The 27,508-nt window shown below is 33.0% G+C and overlaps 1 protein-coding gene and 2 long non-coding RNA genes across 8 annotated transcripts; 1 reads left to right on the forward strand and 2 right to left on the reverse strand.

Moving 5' to 3' along the window:
- LOC109354798 lies at window positions 3,220-14,684 on the reverse strand. Of its 6 annotated transcripts, none has more exons than XM_019597539.1 (10): window positions 14,288-14,684; window positions 14,042-14,178; window positions 7,820-7,933; window positions 7,643-7,726; window positions 7,050-7,226; window positions 6,248-6,407; window positions 5,658-5,818; window positions 5,437-5,563; window positions 5,228-5,275; window positions 3,220-5,149 (listed from the first exon to the last, which is right to left on the reverse strand). In XM_019597539.1, the coding sequence occupies exons 1-10, from the start codon at window positions 14,603-14,605 to the stop codon at window positions 3,578-3,580; spliced, it is 2,898 nt and encodes a 965-aa protein (XP_019453084.1). In that variant the 5' UTR covers window positions 14,606-14,684; the 3' UTR covers window positions 3,220-3,577. The 6 variants fall into 6 exon arrangements, with proteins under 6 accessions (XP_019453084.1, XP_019453083.1, XP_019453081.1 ...); XM_019597538.1 differs by having other exon boundaries at window positions 3,220-5,161; window positions 5,198-5,275; XM_019597536.1 differs by having other exon boundaries at window positions 3,220-3,493; window positions 3,566-5,275.
- LOC109354800 lies at window positions 7,943-14,035 on the reverse strand. Its single transcript, XR_002108603.1, has 3 exons — window positions 13,554-14,035; window positions 13,462-13,463; window positions 7,943-8,533 (listed from the first exon to the last, which is right to left on the reverse strand). It is a non-coding gene; the product is annotated as an uncharacterized LOC109354800 (long non-coding RNA).
- LOC109354801 lies at window positions 14,590-27,208 on the forward strand. Its single transcript, XR_002108604.1, has 3 exons — window positions 14,590-14,700; window positions 24,672-24,674; window positions 27,196-27,208. It is a non-coding gene; the product is annotated as an uncharacterized LOC109354801 (long non-coding RNA).

Here is a 27,508-nt window from a genome sequence, read left to right on the forward strand (position 1 = left end):
AATAAAATTAGAAGTTATAAAATATGAAATAAATGTTTATTGGTATAAGTATATATAAAGATGAAATTAGAAGTTATAAAATAAAATTAGAAGTTATAAAATATGAAATAAATGTTTATTGGTATAAGTATATATAAAGATGAAATTAGAAGTTATAAAATAAATTAGAAGTTATAAAATATGAAATAAATGTTTAGTAGTATAAGTATATATAAAGATGAAAGTATAACTTATACAATAAAATTAGAAGTTATAAAATATGAAATAGGAAAACCCAAAATAACTTCATGAAAGTTAGGTTAGATTTTTCCTTTATTAAGTAGTATAGATATGCAACTTATAGTTAATATATTTGAGGTGGTTATATAGGATTATATGATTTTTAAAATTAAATTTTGAAGGGAAAAATAGGAATATATAAATTATGCCATGGTGGTGGTTACACCATGTTTTGGCTTTATATATAGTATAGAAGTATAGATAATGTTATACACTTAAGCATTATATTATTTTTCCTATTTTGCATAGTATCATTTTAAGCTCAATAACAAAATAATGTATCAAATCAAATTAGAAGACATTAAACCATATAAATTTCAATTTTTCTTTCTTAATTGTGTATTTAATTAGATTCAACTTCTACAAAAAAACATAATAAAGAAAATAAAGTTTACAAAAAAAATTAAAAGTCAACATAATTGTTTAGAATTGAGAACTCTACACAACCAAATTTAATATAATAGTTTATAATGAAAATGTTGATAAATAGTATACAAAAGATAATATTTTTTATAGTGTCCAAAAATTTATATATTAAAGTGAACTTACAAATTATATTGTGTTAGGGAGTGAAAATCTAATATAAATTAGAGATTTAATAAATGAGTTATGTAAAAAATCATTATATAGACTTGACATCATGTCTTAACTCAAACACAAAACATTAGATCTATAAGTTTGATTGCATTGGACATAACAAGTTGCTTAAAAAAATTATACATTAATATCAAATAATATATATTTTTTAAATAGATTAAATATTTTAAAATTCAAATAAATATTTTTTTAGTATTATGCGAGCCAACCTGCCACAACCCGCAACCCGATGTGGGCTAGTCCAAACCTGTCCGGGTAGTCCATTTTGGCACCTCTATCGTCATGACAGTTTTTTCAATCAAAAGGCGACTTTTGATGGGATTTCCCAAATAGCTAATAGCGGTTTTGGCGGTCATGAAAACTTTTTCAATCAAAAGGCAGCTTTTGGCAGGATTTCCCAAATAGCTAATAGTGATTTTAGGGTGGGTAGTTAGATATTTTGACTTATTTCCCCCAAAAAAACACAATCCCATTTTTAACCAAATTCTCAAACAACTTATTGTTGATTCTTGGACTTGGATTCATGACGTAAGTGGACAATACTCGATCAAGAATGCTTATTAATCTTTGCATCATGTGGAAGGAAGTCAAGACCTTGTTTTCTTCAAGAGGCTTTGAGCTTCTAATGTTCCATCAAATATGAAATGCTTTGCGTGGAGAATTGCTTTGGATGAGATATCAACTAAAGTGAATCTTGCTCATAGAGGTAGATTAAGTGTGCAAGATCCCCTACTTTGTTCTCTTTGTGGTGAGTTGGAGGAAACTACTAGTCACTTGTTTTTCTTGTTCAATATCCTATCCTGTTTGGCAAAAGCTTTATTTTTGTTTTGGTCTTACATCTATCATTCATAATGATGTAATGACTCTCTTTGTATCTCATGAAAACATAATATGGTTGTAGAACAAGAAGAACAGTTATGGGTGGCTCTTTGGTTTGTCACGATTTAGACTATTTGGCACATAGGAACAAAATTATCTTTAAGAACTTGAGGTTCCAAATAGAGGAGATGATGGAGCTTATTATTTTTCTGCATTCCTAGAACCTTATTATTGTTTGCTTTCATTTCTTCTCTTACTCTTATGTTGATTGGGTGAGACATCCATCAACTTGTCTTTCTCTTTGTTAATTACAGGGATTCATTGGATAAGAGTATCATTTGTTCTCCTAATATTTTTATCTCTTGATTAATAAAGTTTTCATTAGTGATAAAAAAACTAATCTCTCAAACAAGTAAATACCCATTTAAATCATCATCTTTCTTCCCCTCCCCCAGAGAAAGCTTAAGTTGTGTATCCCTCATTTAACTTCATTGAGAGTTCAACACTCACCCTCTTATACTTTGTAATTTCTAGTGTCTCAAGTCACTTACCAATAACTTATTACCTATTGGACTAGAGTTTTTCTAGACGAGAGTTGTTAATCTCATTCCCATTGATGATTTCCTCATCGACTCTTTCAATAGCCTTTTTTTTTGTAAAAGAACCAATCAAGTTATAACTTCACTACCCGGATGAATTGTAAATATATAATAAAGCGAGACAAATTCATATCTCAAACTAATATATCAGACTATATTCACATGTATACCTTATTGCAACAAACTCTGTATTCCATTCATTGTACATGTCATTTTGTTAAAATTCCAAGAAAATGGTCATCCACCAAGAGTTAAAAATCCATTCAAGAGTTGAATTATCATTCGGAATGTGAACTCATCCAACCTATTCTAGACTAAGAGTACATCTTCTGTACCATAATATGTATCACTCTATATGTTACAGTATATAGCAAAAGAATGTTTTAAAATGATTTATTAGGGAACCAATAAAAGGAAAAATTTTATTTGAAAGCTAAGTGAATCATTTTTCAAAGTTTGAAATACACATAAAATATTGTGATTCATTAACTAGTTAATATTCAACAAATTATATTTGGAAGTAAAATCTGTTGATTGAAAAACTATAAACATTAAAGGCAATATAATCATCACCTTAATGTCCCAAAAGTTGCCAAAGTAATTAGCTAACCATGCTCATCTCAAGATACTCTATACTTCTGTCACTTACGCTGTACATCTACTATACTTATTTGGTTGGAACCATCAATCATACCCAAACAAAACCATTACTTTCAGCATTTTATTTATATAACCAAGGGTAGTATCCCCTCACTCTATGAATAAGAAACTAATCTCTTTCGAAGTGTATGATTGTCCCTCACAACCAGTGTTACTCTCAGCAATCAAACCTTTGGCCTAGTACGATGTATTGGGATTTCAGTAGGTCTTACACCATTAAACCAACATTATGAACGTAAGAAGAAATTATGAAAAAGAATCATGATAAATGAACTAAAAAAAAGGCTCTCCAGCATTTCTTGCTTTCCAAAATTATTGAAGTATGTCTCTCCAAAAATAAGTAAAAAATAAAATATGTAGCTTGCCTAACAAGCTGAGGTTCTTGAAGCTTATCTTACCCCCTTTGACTTTTCTTTCATCTAATATCTAGGTATGTACATGGTGTTGAGTTGACCTCAGTATAGGTATGTACAGAAGCCAAACTCATCTTGGGGTATGAATCACCCAGCTTCTGCTGATCTTGCTCAAGTGACAAAATACTACTAAACACAGAAGATCACTTCTTCAATCTTGCAGTCAAGCTCTGCACTCTGACTACACTTTGTCAACACAGGGTAAAACATTCATGGCTGATTCCATGACCTCAGGTATGACGGTCCGATTTGATCATGTAATGCTGAATTCTGATGCGGCAAGTTCGTCTGTGCCATATCATTGGGCACCTGACCACCGGTTGCCTCGTGTCCACTGAAATAACCTGGTGCATGAGAAGCCTGTGGTACAACCTCATTGGGCCTGGGTATAGCTGCATCTAATTCTCCATGGGTTCTTGGTGCAAGAAACTGGTTAGAGTTTCTGACTGAATCATAAGGGCTACCCAAACGTAATTGGTTACTATGTGACACAATACTAAATAAGTTCTGATCAGTGTTTGGTTGAGTGCCAAGACTTTGACAAGAAGCACTACTGCCATCAGATACATTCCACCCACCACGAACATGATCGGCAGGAAACCAATGATGACCAATAAAATTTCCGTTATTCAAGTGAGATTGGGGAGGTGCAGCTATGCGAGCAGTATTAGCAGCCCAATCATTGACATTTGCTGCGGGCAATGGATGTTGTATGGAGATCAATGGATCTTGCCTGGAGATTAAGTACCTTCCTCTATCAGAATAAATATTATCTGACATGTTTACTGGCAAGTAAACCTCACTAGCTCTCCTCTGCCCCTGGTCCAATGTCAGTGATCTTTGCAATGGTTCCTTAAAATGACTAGAAAATTGGCCATCCCCCATCATTACATTGTTTGAAGGCTTGAAGTCTAATTTATCTCCTTTTTGTTCAGGATGATAGGACAACATTTCCTCCCCCTTGAAGAGAGATTGGACAAAGTTATTTTGGTCCTGACTTTGGCAAGAGTTGAAGGTTCCATCACCTAACTGTCTGTGTGACAACACTTTACCTGTCTCTTGGTGACGCAAGTCAGCTTGAAGATCAATCAGATTGGTCCGTTGCTCTTCATTGACTTGAGGATTTCCCAGTGATAACCCACTGACTATATACTCATGGGTCACAGCAGAATCATAGGATGAATGTGGCATCTCAAATTCTTGCCAGACATCAATACTAGATGCAAAAGGTGCTCCTTCATTAATAGAAACATCCTGAGTGTTCATATTCCTTGATGAAACAATATTCTTCTCTGAACCCATACTCACTGGGTTCAATGATTCACCTCTAAGATAAGTATTATGTGAGGACCCTTCATTAATAGAAATATCCTCATTGTTCATATTCCTTGAGTACTCAACTTTATTCGGTGAAGCATCAGCTTGCTTTGATGAAACAATATTCTTCTCTGAACCCATACTCACTGGGATGAACAATTCATCTCTAAGATGAGAATTGTATGGGGACTGGTTCTCTGGGGACCCGCCAATAGAATCTTCATCATCTTTCGAGCTAGACTGCGCATTTAGACCTGTATCCCCCACCTGATCTCGAAGTTCGCTCCCTGAGCTCGTGTTATACTCATCCTTATCCTGAAGTTTGCTCCCTGAGTCCACATTATCCTCATCCTGAAGCTCTCCCCCTGAGCTAACACTATCCTCCTTCTGATCTGGAAGGCTGTTCCCCGAGCTCACATTGTCATCATCCTGATCCTGAAGCTCATTCCCTGAGCTCATGTTATCCTCACCCTGATCCTGAAGTTTGCTCCCTGAGTTAGCATTATCCTGATCCTGAAGCTCGCTCCCTGAGCTCATGTTATCCTCATCCTGATCCTGAAGATCACTCCCTGAGTTCACATTATCCTCTTCCTAAAAGATAAAATATAATTGGAAATCTTTTAGAAGATCCACTGAGGAAAATGCTCATGATTATGGGACTGGGGATCTTCTAGGCATTTAAGAAACATACAACTTATGCAATCTAGGTCCAAGGAAATTATGAAGGACCATAGAAAAGTACCAATACAAACCTCCAGGAGTGGATTTGATTTTTCCTTCATCTCTGCCACCAATGCATTTCTCACTGCATGTCTTTGTATCTGTCTCTGTGTCCAGTTTGCATATGCCGCAAGGAGGTCTTTGTTCACCAATTTCAACCTACAAATAAAATACATATTAGTAAACAATAAGAATGAAATATTTAAAATGATAAAATTTTGACTTAAAAAATATCGTTGAACATCTCACTAACCAATGCTCATGCAACTTCTTCTGTTCTTCTTTGAGAAATACTTCATATGGTTGCACATGAATGTTATCAAGGTTACCCAGAACACGGTTAAGAGACCTAGATTGGATGCTTTTACCCAACTGCTTCATATTTTTAACAAGTTCATGCTGCTGCTTACTAATCTGAAATGCAGACCCGAACAATCAGCAAATTCCCTCAAATAATAAAGTATGCATAGTTACACTGAATAATTTTGCTTAGTTTCCTCATCTTGAAGGAAAATGAATCTGCAGAAAGGCTATTATTATGTAGTTAAAATTAAATCCATACAACTATACTAAGTAGGATTTGGAGGAAAAAATCACATTTATTTATTCAGAGCTCTAACTACAAGCAAACAGATTGACGTCAAGGGCAACTTTTTGATGAAACAGTTGAAGTCTACCTTACTATTTACAAGTTTCAGCAGCAATAATTAATTTCACACAATTAGTAATCAATTTTTTTTGTCCAATTAATCTACTGACACTGATGAGATAACTAAACCAGCTAACAAGATGTTCCCCCAGCCAACTCAGTATATCTCAGAAATAAAAGGTGGACTGCCTAACCTTGATACATGACATGTATTTGTCACCTTCACTAGAATGAATGTTATGCTTGGGTAGTTTGTCTCCTTTGTTGGGCCTTTCTCCCACATTAAGAATATCATCTGAAGAATATATCAAATTTCTAGATTTTCCTTTAACAATGCCTTTTTCGAGCACCCTGCCAAACATTATTTCATAAGCATAAAAAACGTGAAGGTAGATTATGCACAAAAAAAAAAACATAAAGACACTTAAGCATTTAGCGGCAGATAAAATTACAAAAATAATTCCAAAAAAAACATACAACTAGAAGGCATCATAATACATAACCAGACAATAGAATTTGCCCCAGAAGACCTCAGGATATAGTTATATAAGTGGCTCCATATTATAAAATGCCTGTGTTGAAAACGCAAATACCTAACCACAACAAAAAAATTGCATGACAATAGAGCCCATATTCAAGATGTTCAAAATATCACAATAAAACAAGAAAATATCTTATGCAACCAGGAGAGAATACCTACTAACATTTAGTCCACTGACAAATCCAGTGATTAGGAATGAAATAGATAAGAACTGGTAATAACGGTAAACAAAAACAAAAATGCAAGAATGTCAAGGAGCCTAGCTCTAATTACAGTGGTGGAGATAGAAACTATATAGACAGAAGTACTAGTAAAGAAGAAAGAAGAAAATCAAGGAAGCTAAGTGCTGTCTCTGCCCTATGGCCTCAGTTTGTAATTTGATTCTTAAAGATATTGCTGACTTAGAAGAAACAAGGTGCACAAACCAATTATTGCCGATTACTCTCACTAGTTACCTTCTTTGAAGTTTATCATCCTTTCTCAGTGAAGAAATTTGGTTGTCACTGCTACATGCTCTATCCTCTGCATCCCAGGAACATGACCCAGTTGTCAGTGTAAGATTACCATCGTGATTATAAAGTCTTGACCCATTCACACTTGATGGCATTATTTTCTCTACATCATTCCTTGACCTGCTTAAATCCAACAAAATTATGACATTAACGATTACAACCGAAAATTCCAATCAAGGATCAAAACCACATAAAAATAGATAAATGAACATTATCAGACTCGCTAATTATTGATGAAAACAGTAGTCATACAGAAAACATAAGGGGAAGTCTCATTTCCTCAGATACATCTGTGAAAAGATTTCCAGGATATCCTTATCTCAGTTGTAAACCAATATGACATCCCTAACTGTTCAGAAAGTTAATCATATGAAGGATGTCAAGGATATAAGCCAGTTATGTTCTCCCCTGCTTGCACATGGTCAAGAAGTTTTCATTGAAAAATTTATAGCAGAATATGCTCTCCGAATTTAGTTTTTGTGCCGGTGTGCCATATATGCAGATTGCAATAAATAGAAAGTTTTTCAAGTGTCAACCTCCACATCTTATGTGCAATTTCCTTTTCTGGATATTTGCTGCTTTGCCACCTTTTCTTCAACCTAGTTAGAAATCCAATCATTCTGCAAAAAGAAGAATGACAACAATAAATTAAGTACCATGCCAGAAAGATACAAAAGTTGAGGTTGTAGGTTGAATAGCTAAGTATGACTTACTCCTTGTGATAATTATGTAACTGTGAGTAGTATGCTCTCTTCTCAGACTTCAGATGCTGCTCCCGGTCAATGATCACATCTGGATGAAGATGACCTAGACAAAGTGAAGCACCCCTGCATATATATATATATATATATATATATATTTAAAGGATAATTTTGACTTCAGAAAAGAGAAGATTTAGTGAATGATCACCAAACTAGACAAATTTCATTCAATGTCTTAGTAATGCTTCCCAACCTTACAAGGAAACAAGGATTGTTTTTTGGCAAACAGGAAGGATATTTGAAAAACAAGTGCCATGACCAACAGAATTGAGGGGGAAAAATCATATAACCCAGATGACCATTGAAATGGTAGCCAAATAAATGAATCCACAAAATTTAAGCATAGAAACCATGAACAGTGAAAATATTACAACCAAATCCCTCTTCACATTCAACAAAATCCCTCTTCACATTCAACAAAATCCCTCTTCAAGTTACAAAATTGAGAAATTTTCTATGAAGCAAAAGGGAGATTCTAGAAAATTGAATCAATATTCTGAGATAAAACTAGACCAGAATTACACACAAAAGTCCCCTCACTGAAGTCATGTCATGGTAATATTAAGAGCAAAGGGGATGATGGAAAGATAAAACGAATGAAAAACACCTGAAAACCGAAAATACAAATTATCGCAATCAAGTTTGAGAGTGCCTATTTGTCTCCCACTATAAGAAAACTGTTTAGAGATAGATAGAGAGAGAGAAGAGAGAAGGGAGAAGGAAGGAGAAAATGAAAACTGATTTTGTTATTCAAACTTAGTTAGTTATAAAAGGAGGGAAAGGAGGATTTATATAAGGTTTGACTGCTCAGCATAGAGAAGCTAGTCACAACCTTTACCTCACTCAAATATTAACTAAAACAGAATTACAACCACTAATAATATTCTAATATACCCCCCTGAATTTGTGGGTGTTGAGAATGCTTGACTAGACTAGAGTAATCTCTAACTTGAAACTGCTTTCTGAAGTTGGTGAATTTATCAGTAGAAAGAGGCTTGGTAAGGACATCAGCAGTTTGAAGATCAGAAGGCACGTGAGCAACAAGCAAAGTCTTGTTTTGAATCTTATCACGAACAAAGTAGAGATCAAGCTCAATGTGCTTGGTTCTACTATGAAGTACAGGATTATGTGACGTAGCAACAATACTCAAATTGTCACACAGTATGGTAGGTGTTGAGTATGAAAACTTGATCTCTTGTAAAAGAGACTCAACCCACATCAGTTCTTGAGCAGCCAAGGCTAGACTCCTATATTCAGCCTATTTGCTTGACCTGGAGATTGTGTTCTGCTTTTTGGACCACCAGGTAATTAGGTTAGGACCAAGATAGATGCAGGCTCCTGAAATTGACTTCCTATCATCCACATCAGAAGCCCAGTCAACATCACAAAAGACTGTGATAGGAAGAGGAGCAGAGACAGCAGCCTTCTGAAGAAAAAGGCCACAAGAGACAGTGCCTTGAAGATATCTAAGGATTCTTTTCACAGCAACCCAATTAGAGTTGAGAGGTTGGCTAAGAAATTGACAGACTTTATTGACACTATAAGTGATATCAGGTCTAGTGATTGTTGTATACTGAAGAGCGCCAACAATAGACCTATAAAAGGTGGGATTAGCATAGAAATCATTCCCTTCTTTAGTGAGTTTGCAGCTGCTTGTCATAGGGGCTGTCACAGGTTTAGCAATGCCCATATTTGCTCTATCAGGAGATCTCTTATGTATTTTGATTGAGACATGAGAAGAGATCCATCAGTGAGGTGCTTGATCTCAATGCCAAGAAAGTAGTCTAGTTTCCCAAGTTGTTTAAGAGCAAAGGAAGAGCTAGGATCTTGGATGACCTTGTGAACTTGAGAAGAAGAAGAGTCGCTTATAATGATGTCATCAAGATACACATGAACAAAGAGTTGAGAAGAAGTTGAAGTATACATAAAGAGAGAATTGTCACATTTGCTAACCATAAATCCGAGAGAAGGAAGAGTAGACTTGAGCTTCACAAACCATTGTCTTGGAGCTTGCTTGAGACCGTAAATAGCTTTGGGAAGTTTGCACACTAAGGATTTGTCACTGTGTTGAAAACCAGAAGGTTGTTGCATGCAAACCTCTTCATTGAGAACTCCATTTAAGAAGGCATTATTGATATCAAGTTGTTCAATATGCCATTGATACATAACAGCAAAGGTCAAGAGGATACGAATAGTGATGGGTTTAACAAGTGAGAAAGTATCAGTGTAGTCAATGCCAAAAAATTTATGAAAGCCCTTGGCAACTAACCTTGCTTTCTACTTGTGAATAGATCCATCAGGATTTTCTTTGATCCGAAAAACCCATTTACAGCCAATGGCATGTTTGCCATGAGGTAAAGGGACAAGAGACCATGTTCCCAAAGCAAGAAGAACATTATACTCTTCTTGCATAGCTTGCTTCCAAACAGGATCAGCAAAAGCAGATTTGGCACTAACAGGTTCACCTTGAGTGAGGAGAACCCTGGGAACAATGGTTTTGAAAATTCCAGACTAAGACCTTGTTTGCATAGGATGAGTGGATGAAGATGGCAGGTGATCAAGAGACAAACCAGTGGAAGAAGAGGTATCCCTAGAATCAGACACATATATAGGAGAGGTGACAAGACTAGGTAATGAAGGAGAAGACACTGAAGTAGATAAAGGAATGGAATTAGATGAAACAGAGATAGGAGGCAAGAAAATTGAGATAGGAGGAGAAGGAATAGTGGAGTTGAGGGATGGAGACAAGGTAGTAGACCATTTTGGACAAAGAAAGAATTACCATGAAAAGGAAAGGAATGTTCATTAAAAACAACATCCTTTAAAATATAAAGTCTACCATCTTGGGACAAGCATTTATAACACTTGTGATTAGGAGAGTAGCACAAGAAAACACACTCGTACTCCTAGGTTCAAGTCTATGTTTGTTGTAGGGTCTAAGAAGAGGAAAACAAGAACACCCAAATATTTTAGGAATTTGTAAGCAGGAACAGTGCCAAACAGTTTCTGGTAAAGAGATTGATGTTGCAAAGTGGGTGTAGGGTTTCTATTAATCAAATACACAACAACCATAAAGGCAAACTCCCAATAGTCCATACGAAGTTTAGCATGAGACAAGAATGTTAATCCTATCTCAACTATATGCATATGCTTCCTTTCCACAGTACCCTATTGATGGGTATGTGAGGGCAAGACAATCTATGTTGTATGCCTAAGGACTGAAGATAGGTGGTGAATGGTCTAAATTCACCACCAAAATCACTTTGTACAACCTTAATGGTTGTACTAAACTGAGTTTTGACTAATTGCATAAACATTTGAAACAGAGACAAGGTATTAGACTTCTGTTTCATAAGAAACATCCAAGTGAACCTAGAGTGAGCATCAACTATAGTGAAGTAGTACCTAAAACCAGAATATGAGTACTGAGGTGCAGGTCCCCATAAGTCAACAAACACAAGTTCAAAAGGTTTATTGTAAACAGTGGAAGACAGGAGCATTTAATTTGTGAGCTTTGCCCATACAACACCCATTGCAAAAATCAGTTAAGTTTTTATTGCAATAGGGAATATTACAATGTTTCAGGACATTATAGACAATGGCCTCATGAGAATGACCAAGTCTACAATGCCACAAATGAAAAGACCTAAACATAGAAGAAGCCCTATTACAATTATCAAAGAGTTATTCACGGTATCAACAAATTTATTCAAACCAGAAACAAGAGAACAACTAGGACGAGAGACATAGCTGGGAACAAGATCATGAAACGCATAGAAGCCATCTTTGGTTATAGAACCTTGAAGAAGAAGCTCATTAGAAACCTGAGATTTCACAAAACACTTGTCAGCATGAAACTCAAAATAACAGTGATTATCTTTGGTAAATTGCGAAACACTAAGAAGGTTTTTCGTAATTTGAGGAACATGTAAGAGATTATGTAAAGAAAAGGAGAGAGTAGAAGTAGGAGAAGTAAATTGAGAAGTTCCTGTGGAGTAAATAGGTATACCATGACCATTACCTATGAATATATGATCTGGACCAAAGCGTTCAGTAGGAGTGTGAATTAGACCCGCATCTGAGGTGAGATGATTTGTAGCTCCCGAATCTGGATACCAAGTAGAAGGTTTGGGAGCTTCAACATTTGTTGTCATGGCATGTGGTGTGTAGGAAGAAGGAGAATATTGAAGTCCTCGAGAAGTATTAACACCATATGGAACGAATGAGTGAGGACCCGATCCAAGAAGAGATTGAGATGAAGGAGGCCCAAACTAAGATGTGTGAGGCCCAAGTGTATAGTGTGTTGTAGTTGGGAGAAATGTGAAGGAGGAGAGTAAAAGTGATCAGTGTATGAAGGAAAGTGGGCCTGAGAAGGCCCATGGGAGAAATTAAATGATGAGTGATGGCCCAACCCAGTTTGTGTGAAGGTTGATGAACGTAGAGCAGCTCCAACATTCCGAGGAGCGTAGGTTAGAGAACTGTAACCATAGGGCGCATAATAGCACATTGCCACGTCATGACCAAAACGGTTACAAAAATCACAATACAACGACGAACCACAACGAGATCCCCTTCCTCAGCGCATACGACCACCACGACGACCATGATAGCCACGATAACCACCATTCAAAGCAGCAAGACCATAATCAAGTTGCAGAGACTGAATTTGAGGCGAATCAGAAAATGTCGATACTGATGGAATAGATCTTCTTGAGTTAGGGCACGGTGATACGGAGGAAGAAGGAGCAGCGGCAATTTTTGCCGATAGAGCATCAGAAAGAACTTTCGACTTGTTCTTCTCCATTCGTGATTCAAAAGTCAGAAGAAATGATTCCAAGGAATGAAGCGTTGGAAGATCAAGTTGCATCTCAATTGAAGTAATCACCGGTTGGAATTCTTCGTTTAAACCATCCAACACATAATCAATGTGTTCAGTTGTGGAGATTGGAGCTCCAATGAAAACTAGAGCATCAACAAGATTTTTGATCTTCCGAAAATACTCAGATATAAACAACAAACCTTGAGTAATTGAACGAAGTTGAGAACGAAGTTGTCGACTTCTAGCTTTCGTTTGAGAACTGCAAAAATTATGCAATTCCTCCCAAAGCTGCCATGAGTGTTGACAACCAACAACACGAGGTTGTAAGCTTTCCGAAAGTGAATTCAAGATCCAGGAAAAGATCGCTTGATCTTGTTCCTCCCAACGCAAGTAAGCAGAATTCACTTTGTTGATAAGGCGATCATCATCGGTGAGAAACCGATGAGGTATTTCGGTTCCAAGAACAAACCGATTAGCTCTATTGGAAGTGAGAGTGGCGATCATGAAATGCCGCCACACGAGAAAGTTCTGCTCTGTAAGTTTCATCGTCGGAGCAGGTAGAACTAACGGTGACGCAACCGTTTGTAGCGGAGATGGAGATGGTGTAGACGGAGCAGAAGAGAGAGAGGCACCAGGAACCGGAGAAGGCATGATACCATATAAGAAAACCGTTTAGAGATAGAGAGAGAAGGAAGGAGAAGATGAAAACTGATTTTGTTATTCAAACTTAGTTAGTTACAAAAGGAGTGAAAGGAGGATTTATATAAGGTTTGACAGCTCAGCATAGTGAAGCTAGTCACAACCTTTACCTCACTCAAATATTAACTAAAACAGAATTACAACCACTAAGTATATTCTAATACCCACCGAGTTACTTCTACACTTTCCTTACCCTCTCTTCTCTCTTGCTTCCCTTTCTTATATCTTCTTCCCAACTACAACACTTAAACTGCCATGTGAGCAGTTAGATATGGAGTGTGGCTGGGAAGTTACTTGAGGTAAATGTGTGATCCATAAAATTTTGAAGCCCTGATCCTCTATATCTCATCCTAACCTTCACCTTATTCTATCATTCGGACTATTATGATGTAAGATATGATGAAACTTAGACTGAATTTCGAATTTCAAAAAGTCTACAAAACAGAAATTATACCTGAAAATTGGTAAAAATAGTCAACTCAACCCAGGAACTAATAATAAAGCTGACCAGCTTAGTATTACACCGATAACTAAAATCCAATCAGCCATCCAAAATTAGAAACTTTCTTATGTTGCATATGTTTACATGCATGGGTAGATGAAATGCTAAGCACAGCAGATTATGTGTCTAGAAAATACAAAGAAAGAGATCTTGCCATTTCAAGAAGGGGTTGCCAAAGTGAAATTTATTCCCAGAAAGTAATTCTTCTACAGTTTGATGTGGCTCAAAGGCACTGGGTAGAAAATGCATAAGAAGGCTTTTTTCATTTTCTGATAGATGAGTCTTCCAAACCTGCCAGTTTCCAAAAGTTTTATAAAAGATATTTTAGCCATACTTCCTCAAATGAAAGCTATTTTTCAGCTGCAAACAAATAGAAACTAACAACAGCGTGATAGCGTACCTCATATGAAAGTACTTCAGTTAAATTGACCAAATCAAAAATTTCTTCAGGTATGGTAAACACGTCTGCCAAGACATTGTGATCTTCAGAGACAAAACTGACAAATGGTTTCATATGCCTCCAACTGATGCCAATCTGCTCTGGCTTGGAAACAACCCTTTTCTGATTAGCATCCCACTCAATAGCAATGTGAGATTTCATGCTTAAATCATTGTGAGCAGGTCCCAAGTTCTTTCTTTTAGTCCTGTTTTGCTCTCTGTAACCATAACCAATAATGCTCGCGCCATTTAATCGCTTTCTCTTCTGATCAGCAGCCATGGACACACTGGAATGTTCTTCAACAAGACACTATACCAGTATGAAATCGCAACCCTGTTCGCTTTTAATGGACATCTTCATTGGTAAGCAACCTGGTAAGCATCATCATAAAACAATCACAATTATATCATAATTTTCCAAGCCCCAATTTCCAGCAAAGTTAATCATTATTTTCAGCACAAGTGCAACTTTAATGCATAAAGTTTTTTCCCTTAAAAGGTTCACTCATGTCAATCACTGCCCTTACTCTGAAAACATAGAACACTTTTGGTATGTAACATTGTCATTCAATCCTTACTACTATTCCATAAGAAAAGGATCACAAGGTTTGGCAGGAAGGACTTTGATTCCATGCCTCAAGTTTCTAAAGACAAAATTCCTATTCCATTCAAGAGATATGAGAATAGACATTTCTGATGGCTACAACAAATTAAATTTTGTTTTATTTCCTCATTCCCTATTTATTTTCATTAGTCAGATTTTAAGCTTGTATTTTGATATTAATTGATTCTCTGTACCAAACATAAAAGCATAATGTCATGTGTTGTATTAAAAAATAAAAATGCAATTCCATTACTGTGAAAATTAAACTGTAGAACAGGAAGGGTCATTCCATTCCCAGTCTGATTATGCAAGGCAGTAATTCTATGTTTAAATATGACCTTTGCAGTACCACATTACCAAAAGGCCTAAGCTAGTTAATAATACAAATTCAGATAACATACAGACAAGAAGAGTTTAGGAACAGTGAATGCCTCTGAGAGGCACACCAAATGAACCAACTATTATACAAGTTTCCACACATTTTCATATTTGCATAGGGCTTGTATCCCCCAACATAATCTTACTTATGTTGCATGTTGTAATCAAACAAGCAAATTCGGTGTATCATATTTATAATTCTCTTCTCAATAAAACAGATTTCCCAAGAACAAAAATTCACACACACAGGAACACGCTTCAAAGGAACGCACCTCAAGCATCTACCAAGCAGTGAGTGCAAAATGGTGGTTAGAGTTGGGGCATATCTATAATGTCGCTATCACAAGCATCATAACAATCCCAATATATATAAAGTATCTCCCCGATCAAAAGAGAGCAAAGACATTATCAGACAACAGGAAACAACATTTCAATAACCCTGTAGCACATAGTGATAACAAGGACTAGCTTTTGTAGGTTAAACCCTACCTTCCATGTGCAAGTAGAAACCAGAAGCTCGGTTGAAGATATAGTTTACAACAACATCTTACAAGACCAAAAGACAGAATCGTAAAATTACCAACCAATAACAACGCTATAATACTTTATCACAAATCATGTTCATTGACAAAACATTGACCTCTAAACTTATCCTAAACATTTTTGTCTATGGTTTTCCTTTGCATTCATCTACCAGTAGAAATTGGAGGAATAACCTCCATTTGATCTACTCTCCTTACCGGGACTTCTAGCAGTTTCCTTCATACATGCTCAAACCACGTAAGGCATAATTCTACCATCTTTTCTACTCGGTCTAAGCATGGGTCTGGTAAAGCTTTTCCCTTACCCGAGCCTAAATGTTGGTCGGGTTATTTTTTTGAACCTGAATTCAGCCCTAGACACAAAGACTAACCCAATCCCAAATATCGATCGGTCTATATTTTGAACTCATACCCAATCCTAAACCCGATTAAATATAATGCATACCCATATTAGATAAAGTTTTCTCAATATCACTTATTCTTCTAGATACGTAATTTGACATATGAAATTATATATGTATATAATTTGTTAATCTTGTACATATATGTATATATGATGAAAAATTAGATAACCAATGATATTTTGGGACAAAGAGATATCGTTACTTTGTATAAAATTGAATAGGCACATACAAACATGACGAATGAGTGAATATAGGATGAGTTGAGTCGATTCATATTTGTCTCTTACTCAATCCTAAATATTGACCAAGTCTAATTTTTGAACTCAGCCCTAAACCTGATGAAACCCAACCATATTCGAGCCCAATCTTAATGTCAAATTGGGTGAGCAGGTCAGGTAGGTCCTGCTCACCCCTGTTTTCTACAATAGGAGAAACTCAAATTTTCTACTTAATGCATTATTCATAATACTATCTTGTTTAGTATTTTCACTACTTCACTCATTTGGCGCAACAGTTTTATATATATTACATTGAGTTTAATCTCTTGTTAACCTTTTATTGCCTAATATTCAATATAATATAACATTCTGTGTATTAGAGTTGTGCAGTAAAAATCTCATTTATGCTTGAGTAGAACCTTTATATCACATATGACACTTAATGTACTCTATCATTTCATTCACCCTGCATGAATTTTATGGCTTATATCTCTATCAATTTTCTTGTCATATTGTATGATTGATCCAAGCTACTTAAATTTACTGACGTGGTATGGTATAATCTCCAATATTTACCTTCATAGTAGGATTTGTCCACCTCTTTCTAAATTTACACTCCATATAAGTCGTCTCCTAAACAAATTTATTCATAAATTAAAAAAAAATACTATTGAAACTGCGATAACAAAAACAGTCAAATACAAAAAAACAAAAAACTAGGAAAAGAGAAATTCACATAAATTCAGGCAGTCATAGATTTCTTGGACTATCGTCAATATCCACAAACAAGCAAAAATATCAACATACAAATCAATTTTAAAAAATAAAGACGAAACCGCATTCAATTTCAGAATGACAACCTAAAAAAACCCTAAATCAAGACAACGATAGAATAAAAAAGAATTTACCAGTGGTTCAATTCAATTTGTTCGGCGCAGTAGCAGTGTAAGAAGAAACACTTGAATCTGTGCAGTAAATCAATTGAGAGAATAAGGATTGAAATTGCGATAACCTAAGAAGAAAAGTTTCGTATAAAGAATCATAGCATGAGGAGTTACACACACCACAAATGGCGCATAGAGAAAGAAAGATCAAACGACTGTCGTTTCTTTGAGGACCCCTTATTTGATGTGAAGACATTACTACTAAAATTCCCTCATACCAATTTGATTACTATTAAATTAATCTAAGTACATGTTCAAATATATTTAATTTCATATATGAAAATGATATATAGTCTTGCAAAGCAACATGTGTTATAAAATGATATTTTGTTGTAATATTAATAGTATTTTTATCAATGGGTAAGGAATTAATGAGTTGTGTGATTGCCTCTTTTAATGTTGTCGCTTCCATAATTGAATTATTGATTTTTTAATCTTTTTGTATCTAGTAAAGTATTAGGTTATTAGATAAATGTCTCTTTTAACCATTGTCACTTCCATAATTGAATTATTGATTTTTTAATCTTTTTGTATCTAGTAAAGTATTAGGTTATTAGATAAATGTCTATTTGATGATGATAATTTTTTATTAATAATTTATAGTTAACATATAACACTTCTTTGTTGTAAATAAAAATTTAGTATGTTGATATATGATTATTCTTCTTTCATATATCCTTAGGATGATTTGGAGTTTTCCAAAAAAATTGTTAGGTTGAGTATTTCTCTTTTGAATGAGTAATGTTTTATTGTCCTACTATATTATTTTACTAATTCTCTTACATACAAGATAGTGACATATGTCACTTGTAAATTAATTATTAATAAATAAAATATCATCTTATAACATGTGTCACTTTTTTATAGATAAGAAAATTTAGTAAAATGATATATCATTTTTCTTTTTAAATACAATGCTGGGTGGTTCAGCTTAGTGTGTGGTTCAATTAAGTGGACATATTTACTAATTGCTATATTAAAAAGTTTGTCAAATGAATTTAAGTACAAAAGTAATAATTAAATATTATTTGGTCAATCATAATAAATTTACCAAACTTTTGTGATAAAATTTACCAAACTTTTGTCATAAAATTTACCAAACTCGAAGAGGTTTGTTTTAAGGTAGGTATTTAAAGTGATGCCGTCCATGTATGCTAACAAGTAATCCACAAATGCGTAGGTTGTTTCAAGTTTCAACCTTTAAGGGGTAGGCACATGTAGTGTTAATATAAGATTGTTATAATCTTAATTAATTATAAAAAAATCATATATCATGTTACTAAATTTTCTACTCATCTTCTAGTCACAAAAAAGTAACTTATGTTACAAGTTGATATTTATTTATTAATAAATAATTTATAAGTAACATATATTACTTTTTATAGATAAAAAGATTTAATAAAAAGATATGACATTACTCTTAATTATATGATGAGAGATGTGCCGTTTCTTAAGTCTAGGTCAGCACAAAATATTATTATAAGAGAGAGCACGTGGATATATTTTTAGGAGACTTTGACTTTCAAGTCAACACACTCATATCTATCTATAATCATATAGTATTATGATGACTTTTTTGGTGGAGGTAGATATTGGAAAAGTTTTCTTTTGTTAGGGATAGATGCTGAAAACGGGAAACAATTTTAAAAGTTGTGTCATTGCATGTACTACTAACTTATTATAGATTGAAAAAAATATATTTAAATTAAAAAATTAGTAATTAATTATTTTTTGAACAATTATAGTTGATGATATATGCAGTGACATAACTTGTAGAAAATTAGATATAATACCCCTAGAAAACTTGTATGGATTCAATACATTTGCTAACATCATAATTTAGTCTTAATTTATCTATTAATTATTTAATTCAATTCATTTTGTAAGTTATGATGAAATTCAGATAGACATGCAAATTATATATTTTGGGCATACAAATTTTGTTCGGTCTATCTTTCCATATAATAAAAATTAAAGTAAAAATACTAAAAATAATAAAATTGTGATCCATTTTATTTAATTTTTTATCATTACAAATATGATTTCATAAAAATAAATCTAACAATTTTACTCATTTCATAGAGCAAATAATTTTGTAGTTCTTTTCAAAATTTCAATTTTTTTTCATATAAAAATAAAAAAGTTTTAAATGACTTAGTTGACAGTTATTGACTCAACAGTGACGTGATAATATTTCAAACCCAATTTTCCCCTCAAATTTTGTTTTCTTTTTAAAATAAAAAGAGTTTCAAGTGAATTGATAGATATTTATTGACTCAATAATGAAGGAGTTCTATTTTAAAAAAATACATGTGTCAAATCTTCTAATTTTTATTTTTTTATAATTAAAAAATAGTCTAGTTGTTTTTTCCGAATTTATAAAAAGCAAATAGTTTTTATACTAATTTATGGGTAACACATTAATTTTTGCAATTTTACATAATCATTGTTGACTTTAGCTTAAAAAGAACATTGTGACCACTTTTTGATTTTATGGAGTCAAATTGAATACATTTATAAGCTATGAAGCACGGATTCGTCAAACACCTTCACATGTCGGTGTCCGACACGTATCCGACACGGATACGCTCAGATTTACAAAAGATATGTATCCATAGAGTATCCAAAAATTAAAAAAATAAAATAAATAAATATTAAGACACCTGTTCGATTCGTTTTCAATAAAATATATGATATATGGATTCGTTTTCAGAAAAGTATAAGATATATAGATTCGTTTCTAATAAAACATGATAAGATAGATTTGTTTCCAATAAAACAGGATAATATAAATTCGTTTCCAATAAAACATGATAACATAGATTCGTTTTCATTAAAATAGAATAAGATAGATTTGTTATGGAGGACAGTCATTTTAAATTTACATATTTTTTACTTTGAATATTTTGATTTACACTTATAATTTTATCATATTTTATGTGTTTTTATTATTTTATACGCGTATCCTTGAACGTATTGTATCCTGTATTTTGGAAAAAATACATGTCGACGTATCGGATACGTATCGTACCCGACATACGTATCAGTATCCGTGCTTCATAGTTTATAAGTATTACAATAATCTTTATACCTTTTAAAAAGTTATTTGTCATAAGAAAACATTTTTTGAAGTCTCACATCGGTTTTTATTCCCGGTTTACATATTCAAATTTTACTACAAATAATTGATTTCAAATATGTGAATAAAAAATGTGTGAATGAATAATAATTTGATATTAATGGAGAGTGATACAAAAATGATATAGCATTATATACTATAAATGGGTGATTCACATGGAAAAGACCAACAAAAAAATAGCACCAACACACTAGTTTGTGCATAATTGCATTTTCGAAAAAATTACATGGATAATGTAGTCTATCACACGTTTGGTATATGTTTCAAAATATTTACGGGAGTACTATAGTTTTTATGGAACGTGTGGATGAGGTCCGCGATTTTAAGGAAGTCGTGGACCAGCAATGTGACTACATTATGATCTCGTGCATCAGAGGCACGAGATTCTTACACCGTGTCAGACACCATGGAAGTGGTGCACGATGAACATAAGTTCCATGTAAATTTTGTGGACTTACGACACGAGATCCAAGTCGTGTATATAGTGCACAAGATCCGAACAAGATATATACACTCTCTATCCCAGTTCAAATCACACCGAATGAAGAAAAAATTAAGAAAAATTTGCAGAGTAATTTATTATCATCTAGGAAGAGTAATTCCTAATTGAAGAAGTGTCATTATACAAGGTAAGTAAAAATATTGTTCTATTTTTTAATTCATTTATGTGCATTAATTTTTATTTAATGTTACTCTATGTTTATATCTAGATGATCATTATTAAAGATATTGTTAGTGATTTTAGTGATGAAGAAGACATTGAGTTACGTAGTGATGATGATGATGTTCAGATTGCCATTAGTGAACCAATTAGCATAACATATGTTACTCCATCTTTTTTTGTTAACATTGATTATCAGTATTGACAAAAAAATTCATATAAAAGTAGTAACATAAGTAATGATATTGATAGTGATATGCTTGTTGGTATGCAATTTGAATCAAAAGAAGCAACAATAAAAGTTGTAAAATAGTTTCATATTAGGAATTCTGCTAATTACATTTGATGAGTCTAGGTCAGATAGATATGTTGCAATATGTAAATATTATGGTATTGGATGTGAATGGAGAATCCAGGCATCGAAAAGTGTGAGGCGTGATATTTGGGAGAAAAGAAAATGTAGTGGAAGACACACTTGTGTATCCACTAATATTTCTGAAGATCACATGAAATTGAACTCATCATTCATCGCAAACTGTATTATTCAATTGGTATCTGAAGATTTTGGTATACCAATTAAAACATTAGTGAAAGATGTAGTCACTCATTTTGGTTATATGATGACATAGAAAGGTTTGAACTGCTAAACAAATAGCAATGTCCCAAGTTTATGGTGATTATGAGGGATTGTACAAGGAGTTACCTCGTTGAATGCTATCCAAATTTATGTGATTTATGTTAAATTATTTTTTTATATGATTTATGTTAATATTTATACACTTGTTGTATGTTATAAGTTAATGCAGCCACGATTCGAGCAAATGATTGTTATATTGCGTCAAAAAAATCCAAGGGCAGCAGCTTGGTTAGACAACACCCCAAAAGGTCCAAATGAGCTTACTAGACTCCACTTTTGAAATGCTCCCGCAAGATGCCGATGATGTTGTTATTCAACATGCAAGAGCCTTCATACTACGTATGATTGGAGGGTTCCTCATGATAGATACATCATGGTCACGAGTTCACCTAATATATCTTCCATTGCTAGAAGACTTATATCAGACATACCAATATGGTTGAGGTTCAACTATATTGACATGTCTATATCAAGGATTATGTCATGTATCATTAATAAGTCACTATATTGAAATCGGAGATGTTTGCTACTTCTACAGTCATGCACATACGACCGCATCTCGATATTGACTCCAAGGCTGCACAACGACGAATTACAAATATTTCTTTTAGTCCAAAGGTAAATATTTTTTTTTTCAATTTGTTTTAAATTATTTATTCTAACTAACATATTAATTTCATATAACTTTACATTTTAGGTGGTCGCAACATTTAATCACCACCAACATTCATGGCCATGCAACCAACATAATACAGTCAATGTTGGATGCTTGCACATTGATCAGGTAATTTATGTAATTGGTTTTTTGTAATTTATTTTTTGTTAATTCTATACTATTTTTTGTTATTAATTTATTACTAATTTATTTTTATATGTTAGTTTGTCTGGACCCTATATATGAACATTACCTTTGTGGGCTAGATACCAGATATAACCCGAACACGTGTGCCACTCATCTGCTTTGCACTTATTGAGTAGTATGTTATTGATCGGGTTATGAGGCAGTTTGGTCTGCAATAAATGAATCTACGTGGGAAAACTACTACAACTAGCCATAAAAGCGTGACTAGTGGATTCAAATATGGAATAATCGGGAAAATTATGTGATGAATGATTTCCCCGATGACTAACCTTTATATCACTACTTGCATTATATGCAGTGATACTTACAAAGGACTAGAAAATACATCTCTTCATACGGAACATATTCGGCTAGGTCGGTAAGAATATTAAGTTTTCTATTTGTAATTTATATTAAAAAAATTAAATTGATATTCATTATTCTATTTTTTTCCAACTTTTTTTACACTACAATTTTATTAGAACGATTCAGGATCGATATGCTCCTACAAAAATGTTTCCAAATCCCACGCAAACACTGAATGACATCTACCTAAACTGCAATGAGATGATGGAAGCGTTTGCTCAACTACTTCCAATTGCTTTCTCCTCCACTACTTACTAAGCTCCTCTTACACAATAGTTTGATATGTCTGCTGCACCTGAGTTCCCGCAGCATTATGATAGTCAAACTCATACATATACTTATCTGTAGGCATATAATCAAACTCCTTCTCCTCAACAACAACCTTTCAGGTTTGGTTGTTTTGGAGCAATGAGTGACTACTCCTTCTCTCACTTTGCATCTTCTTCACAATTTCAAGGATTGCCATCATTGTTTGCCGTAACTTCAAATACTTCATTGTCGATATTCAACTCTCAACAATATTATCAGCCGACAACGCCTTCACAACCTGAAGATGATGACGAAGATGATGACAAAGATGAGGAGGAGCCGCAACTGGTTAGAGGTGGAAATGGGCAAGCAAGATAACGTCAACAACAACAACTAAGAGTCTAACCACCTCGAAGGAGGAAGACACCTGGATGTGGAACACAATCTCATAGACATCATTAGGAATTTCTATTCTCGTTTTGTTATTTTTATAATGTATTCATTTTCCAATTCGTATTAAAATTATCAATTTAATTTCCATAATTTTGTCTTATTATTTTAATTGTGCATTTTATTTTTAAACAACTAAAATAATAAATCTTAAATAAAATCAAAAACTCTAACTAAACTCCTAAAACTAACACTTCAATAAAATTATCAATTTCATTTAACTCTTACTATTTTAATTTAAAACTATTATTTGTATATATATAAAAAATCATAAATCTTAACTAAATTCAAAATCTCATATTTCTACTATCTATATAAGAATGCAATAGGCTGGTACAATTACCATAAAGGATATATTAAAATTTTGACACTTGACATTTTTAAGGTTAAAATTGTCATTCAAACATAATACTTTTTTTGCATTCATTTCAAATTTTGAAACCTGGAGTAGTTTCCTTTCCATTATTATTTTATATGATTTTTTCAGACTCCATTCTCTCTCCAATTTCAATCAGCATTCATTCTCCTTATTCCTCATTCATTTTTCCATGCCCTTTCTCCCTCTTCATTTTCATTCTCAACCTTCTTCCACATCTGTTTTTTTTTTCCATACTTCTTTCTTCATCCTTCATTCTTCACCTTTCATTCTTCCACATCTCACTCAAAATTCTTTATCATCACATTTTGGGTATGTATGTTATTTTTGTATTATTGAGAACATTTTTAGTAGATCAAAAATATTTGTTGTTTTTGTAGTAACTTTTACTACAAATATAACATTTTTATCTGAAAAGTTAATATTTTTTGGGTATTTTTACTCCATTAACCTTATTTCTTGCTTTTTTAGTTCAAAATAACAATTTTGGTCTCATCTTTATGCATGTTATTTTGGTGTTGTTGATAATAAATTTAGTGGGTCAAACTTATTTGTAGTTTTTTAGAAACATTTACTGAAAGATAACGTTTTCACCCAAAAAGTTGACATTTTTTGGGTATTTTTGCTCCATGAAGCTTATTTCATGCTTTTTGAGTTCAAGATAATAATTTTATTATGATTTCTCATTACAACTTATTTGGAACTTCTTTGTGTTATATTGGGTATGCATGTTTTTTTAGTCTTTTATATCTCACAATGAATTTATTTTTGTCATTTTTACTATATTAATTTTTTTGCTTGCTTTTTCAGTTCAACATTACTAACTAGATCATTACCTGTTATCTTCAATGAAAAGGGATCAATTGTTTTTTTACCACAAACATCATTACCTGTTGATTTTGAAGGTCACTAGCTTGGCTTAAGTCTTACTGTGTCTATGTATGTTTCATGTTGTTCTATCTTCAATTCCTCTTTAGACAAAATTTTCTGTTAAATTATTGGTCTTTCTTTGTGTAAGTTTTGACTTATATTAAAATACCTATAATATATACTCTATTTTTTCTTTAATAGATAGTAGATTTTCTTTTTGGAGGTATAGTTGCATGGACAGATTGACAGTTGTTATTTCCGGATGTAGCATCATCAAGATTCACATAGAAATGTAGGTAGGTGATAATATTCATGCTTTAGTAAGTAAAGATCATCATTGTCAAACATGATTCTAAGATGTTGACATAGACACTAGATAAAAAGTATCCAAATTACCCAATTTCAACTTTACTTTGAATTATTGAAGTGCAAAGAACTTGAATAGACATTCAACATAGGAATGACAGTAACTAGTGTGATAGTAAATACTATCTCTCTAAACACCATGCAATATATATTGATTTAAGATGAAAAAGGTGGAAAAAAAGTTTCATTTGATTCTCATGCAGTAGTATCCCAAGGCATGCAACATTTTCTTACTAAATATTCTTTAATAGTTTAATTGTTCTCCTTTAATTACTATGTCCTATTCAACAAATACAATATGACACCTAGATGAAAAACTTGACTCCACTTTGTGGAGAAAGTGTTTTGTAGATAATTTCTGGTATAAAATTGGTCTCATTGGAGTCAATTATATTCATCAGGAAAGCCAACTTTATTTTATTCATGATTCAAACATTGTGTGAATCCTCACTTTTGAAGATTTACTAGAAAGGTAAATTTGTTTTGAAGCAACTTTTGAAATTTTTATTTGAATGATTGTTATAGAACAATGGATAGCAATGTCTAACAACTGAAACTATTACATTGTGCATTTTTATCAATCAAGCTTACTTTGTGCATTTTTAGTTAGACATTACATTTTAATTTTCACTGAACTTTATTTACTACATTTCTATGAGTCCTTTTTCGTGTACATATATCCCAAGTTTCTATCTTTTCATCTAACTTTCACTCAACATGTTACTTTTTTCCTTATTCTTCTTTAGCATTAAGGTTTAGAAGCAAAAGAAGAGTTACAAAATGTTATACGTAAAAGCTCAAGAGACATAGGAGATAAATCACCTACCAATGGACCAACTTCAATGGGTGCATCAAAGAGCAAGAAAATTTGTATTTTTGAAATTGAAGAAGTAGTAGTCCATCCTCCAGTCGTCACACGCCAGAGCTATCATCACTGGCACTATCACTGAGCCGTCACAACACTCAGATTAGTCATTTTGATATAACTATCTTATCATTTTAGAAAAATGATTTATCACTTTTAAAATCAACCCATATCATCAATGACACTTTTTCACTGGAAGGTGTGAAAAGAATATATATGTTTATAAATATTTCAACAATTTAACTTGCTTCAACTTTGCATGCATCTTTATAATTCATTATGGTGGCAACTGCTGTTACTGTTTCATTTTTCCCTTTATATGTCCCATAATTTGTTTTTTATTACTCATTTTGTTATAACTATCTTATCATTTTAGATAAAAATGATTTATCTCTTATAAAATCAACTCATAACTTTAAAAGATGACAAATTATGTTTTTGTTTGTTCTATTATCATTTTGTCATTCTATTTACTAGAAGAATGTTTCTCATTTGTATTTTTAGATTAGATTACTAGGAAAGTCATATAGCATAAAAAAACCAAAACAAAAAGAGGAGTCAATAACAATAGTGTATGGTAAAATTTTCACTTTAGTGATGTCTAGAATCCTGCAAAATTAATAGTTTGATATACCATTCATATATCAGACACACATAACTTGACAATTGTTATTTATAAGGACATTTTGGTCTTTTTGATTTATTATTTCTCTGATAGATTTTAAACAGTGTTTCATTTATAGTAAATGTACTTCTTCTCTACCATTTTTTTAAAATTCCAACATGTCACGGATTGTGACATATCTTTTAGGCTTCAATCACATGAACAATAACTTTTTCACTTTTCTTTGTAATATCTTTCTTCTATTATCTAAAGTGTAAATATGGTTTTGCTTCCTTATGTATGTTACTGCATGATGGTATTAGTATTTCTAAACTTACCAAACAAAATTAGTTTAGTTTGTTTGAGTTTATTTAGTTTGAATATGCACTTCCAATTTTTATTTTGTTAGGTGATCTAAATTTAGTAAGTGTTTATTATAAACTTTGGTCGAGAGATTATAAATATAAAAAAAATCAACCAAGCAATCTTAAATACATTGTTTCTGTTTATTTGTCTTGATTTATAAGTTTTTTTTATAAAATAATATGATTACCAAAATAAAATTAATTTATAAAAAAACTTATAAACAAAAATATTCTCAATCAAACAAATTGTATCACAAGTATATCTATTGTTATTGTTCTATATCGAAAATTGTTATAATAATAA

This window comes from Lupinus angustifolius, chromosome LG08 (genome assembly GCF_001865875.1).
Source record: "Lupinus angustifolius cultivar Tanjil chromosome LG08, LupAngTanjil_v1.0, whole genome shotgun sequence".
NCBI lineage: Eukaryota > Viridiplantae > Streptophyta > Magnoliopsida > Fabales > Fabaceae > Lupinus > Lupinus angustifolius.

Excerpts from the sequence above, each read along its gene's own strand:
- LOC109354798 (XM_019597536.1), bottom strand. The coding sequence starts at position 14,605 with ATGGCTGCTGATCAGAAGAGAAAGCGATTAAATGGCGCGAGCATTATT. Across the intron at positions 14,179-14,287 it reads CTGAAGTACTTTCATATGAG|GTTTGGAAGACTCATCTATC; the intron begins GTACGCTATCAC and ends GGAAACTGGCAG. Across the intron at positions 5,564-5,657 it reads AAGAAGTTGCATGAGCATTG|GTTGAAATTGGTGAACAAAG; the intron begins GTTAGTGAGATG and ends TTTTATTTGTAG.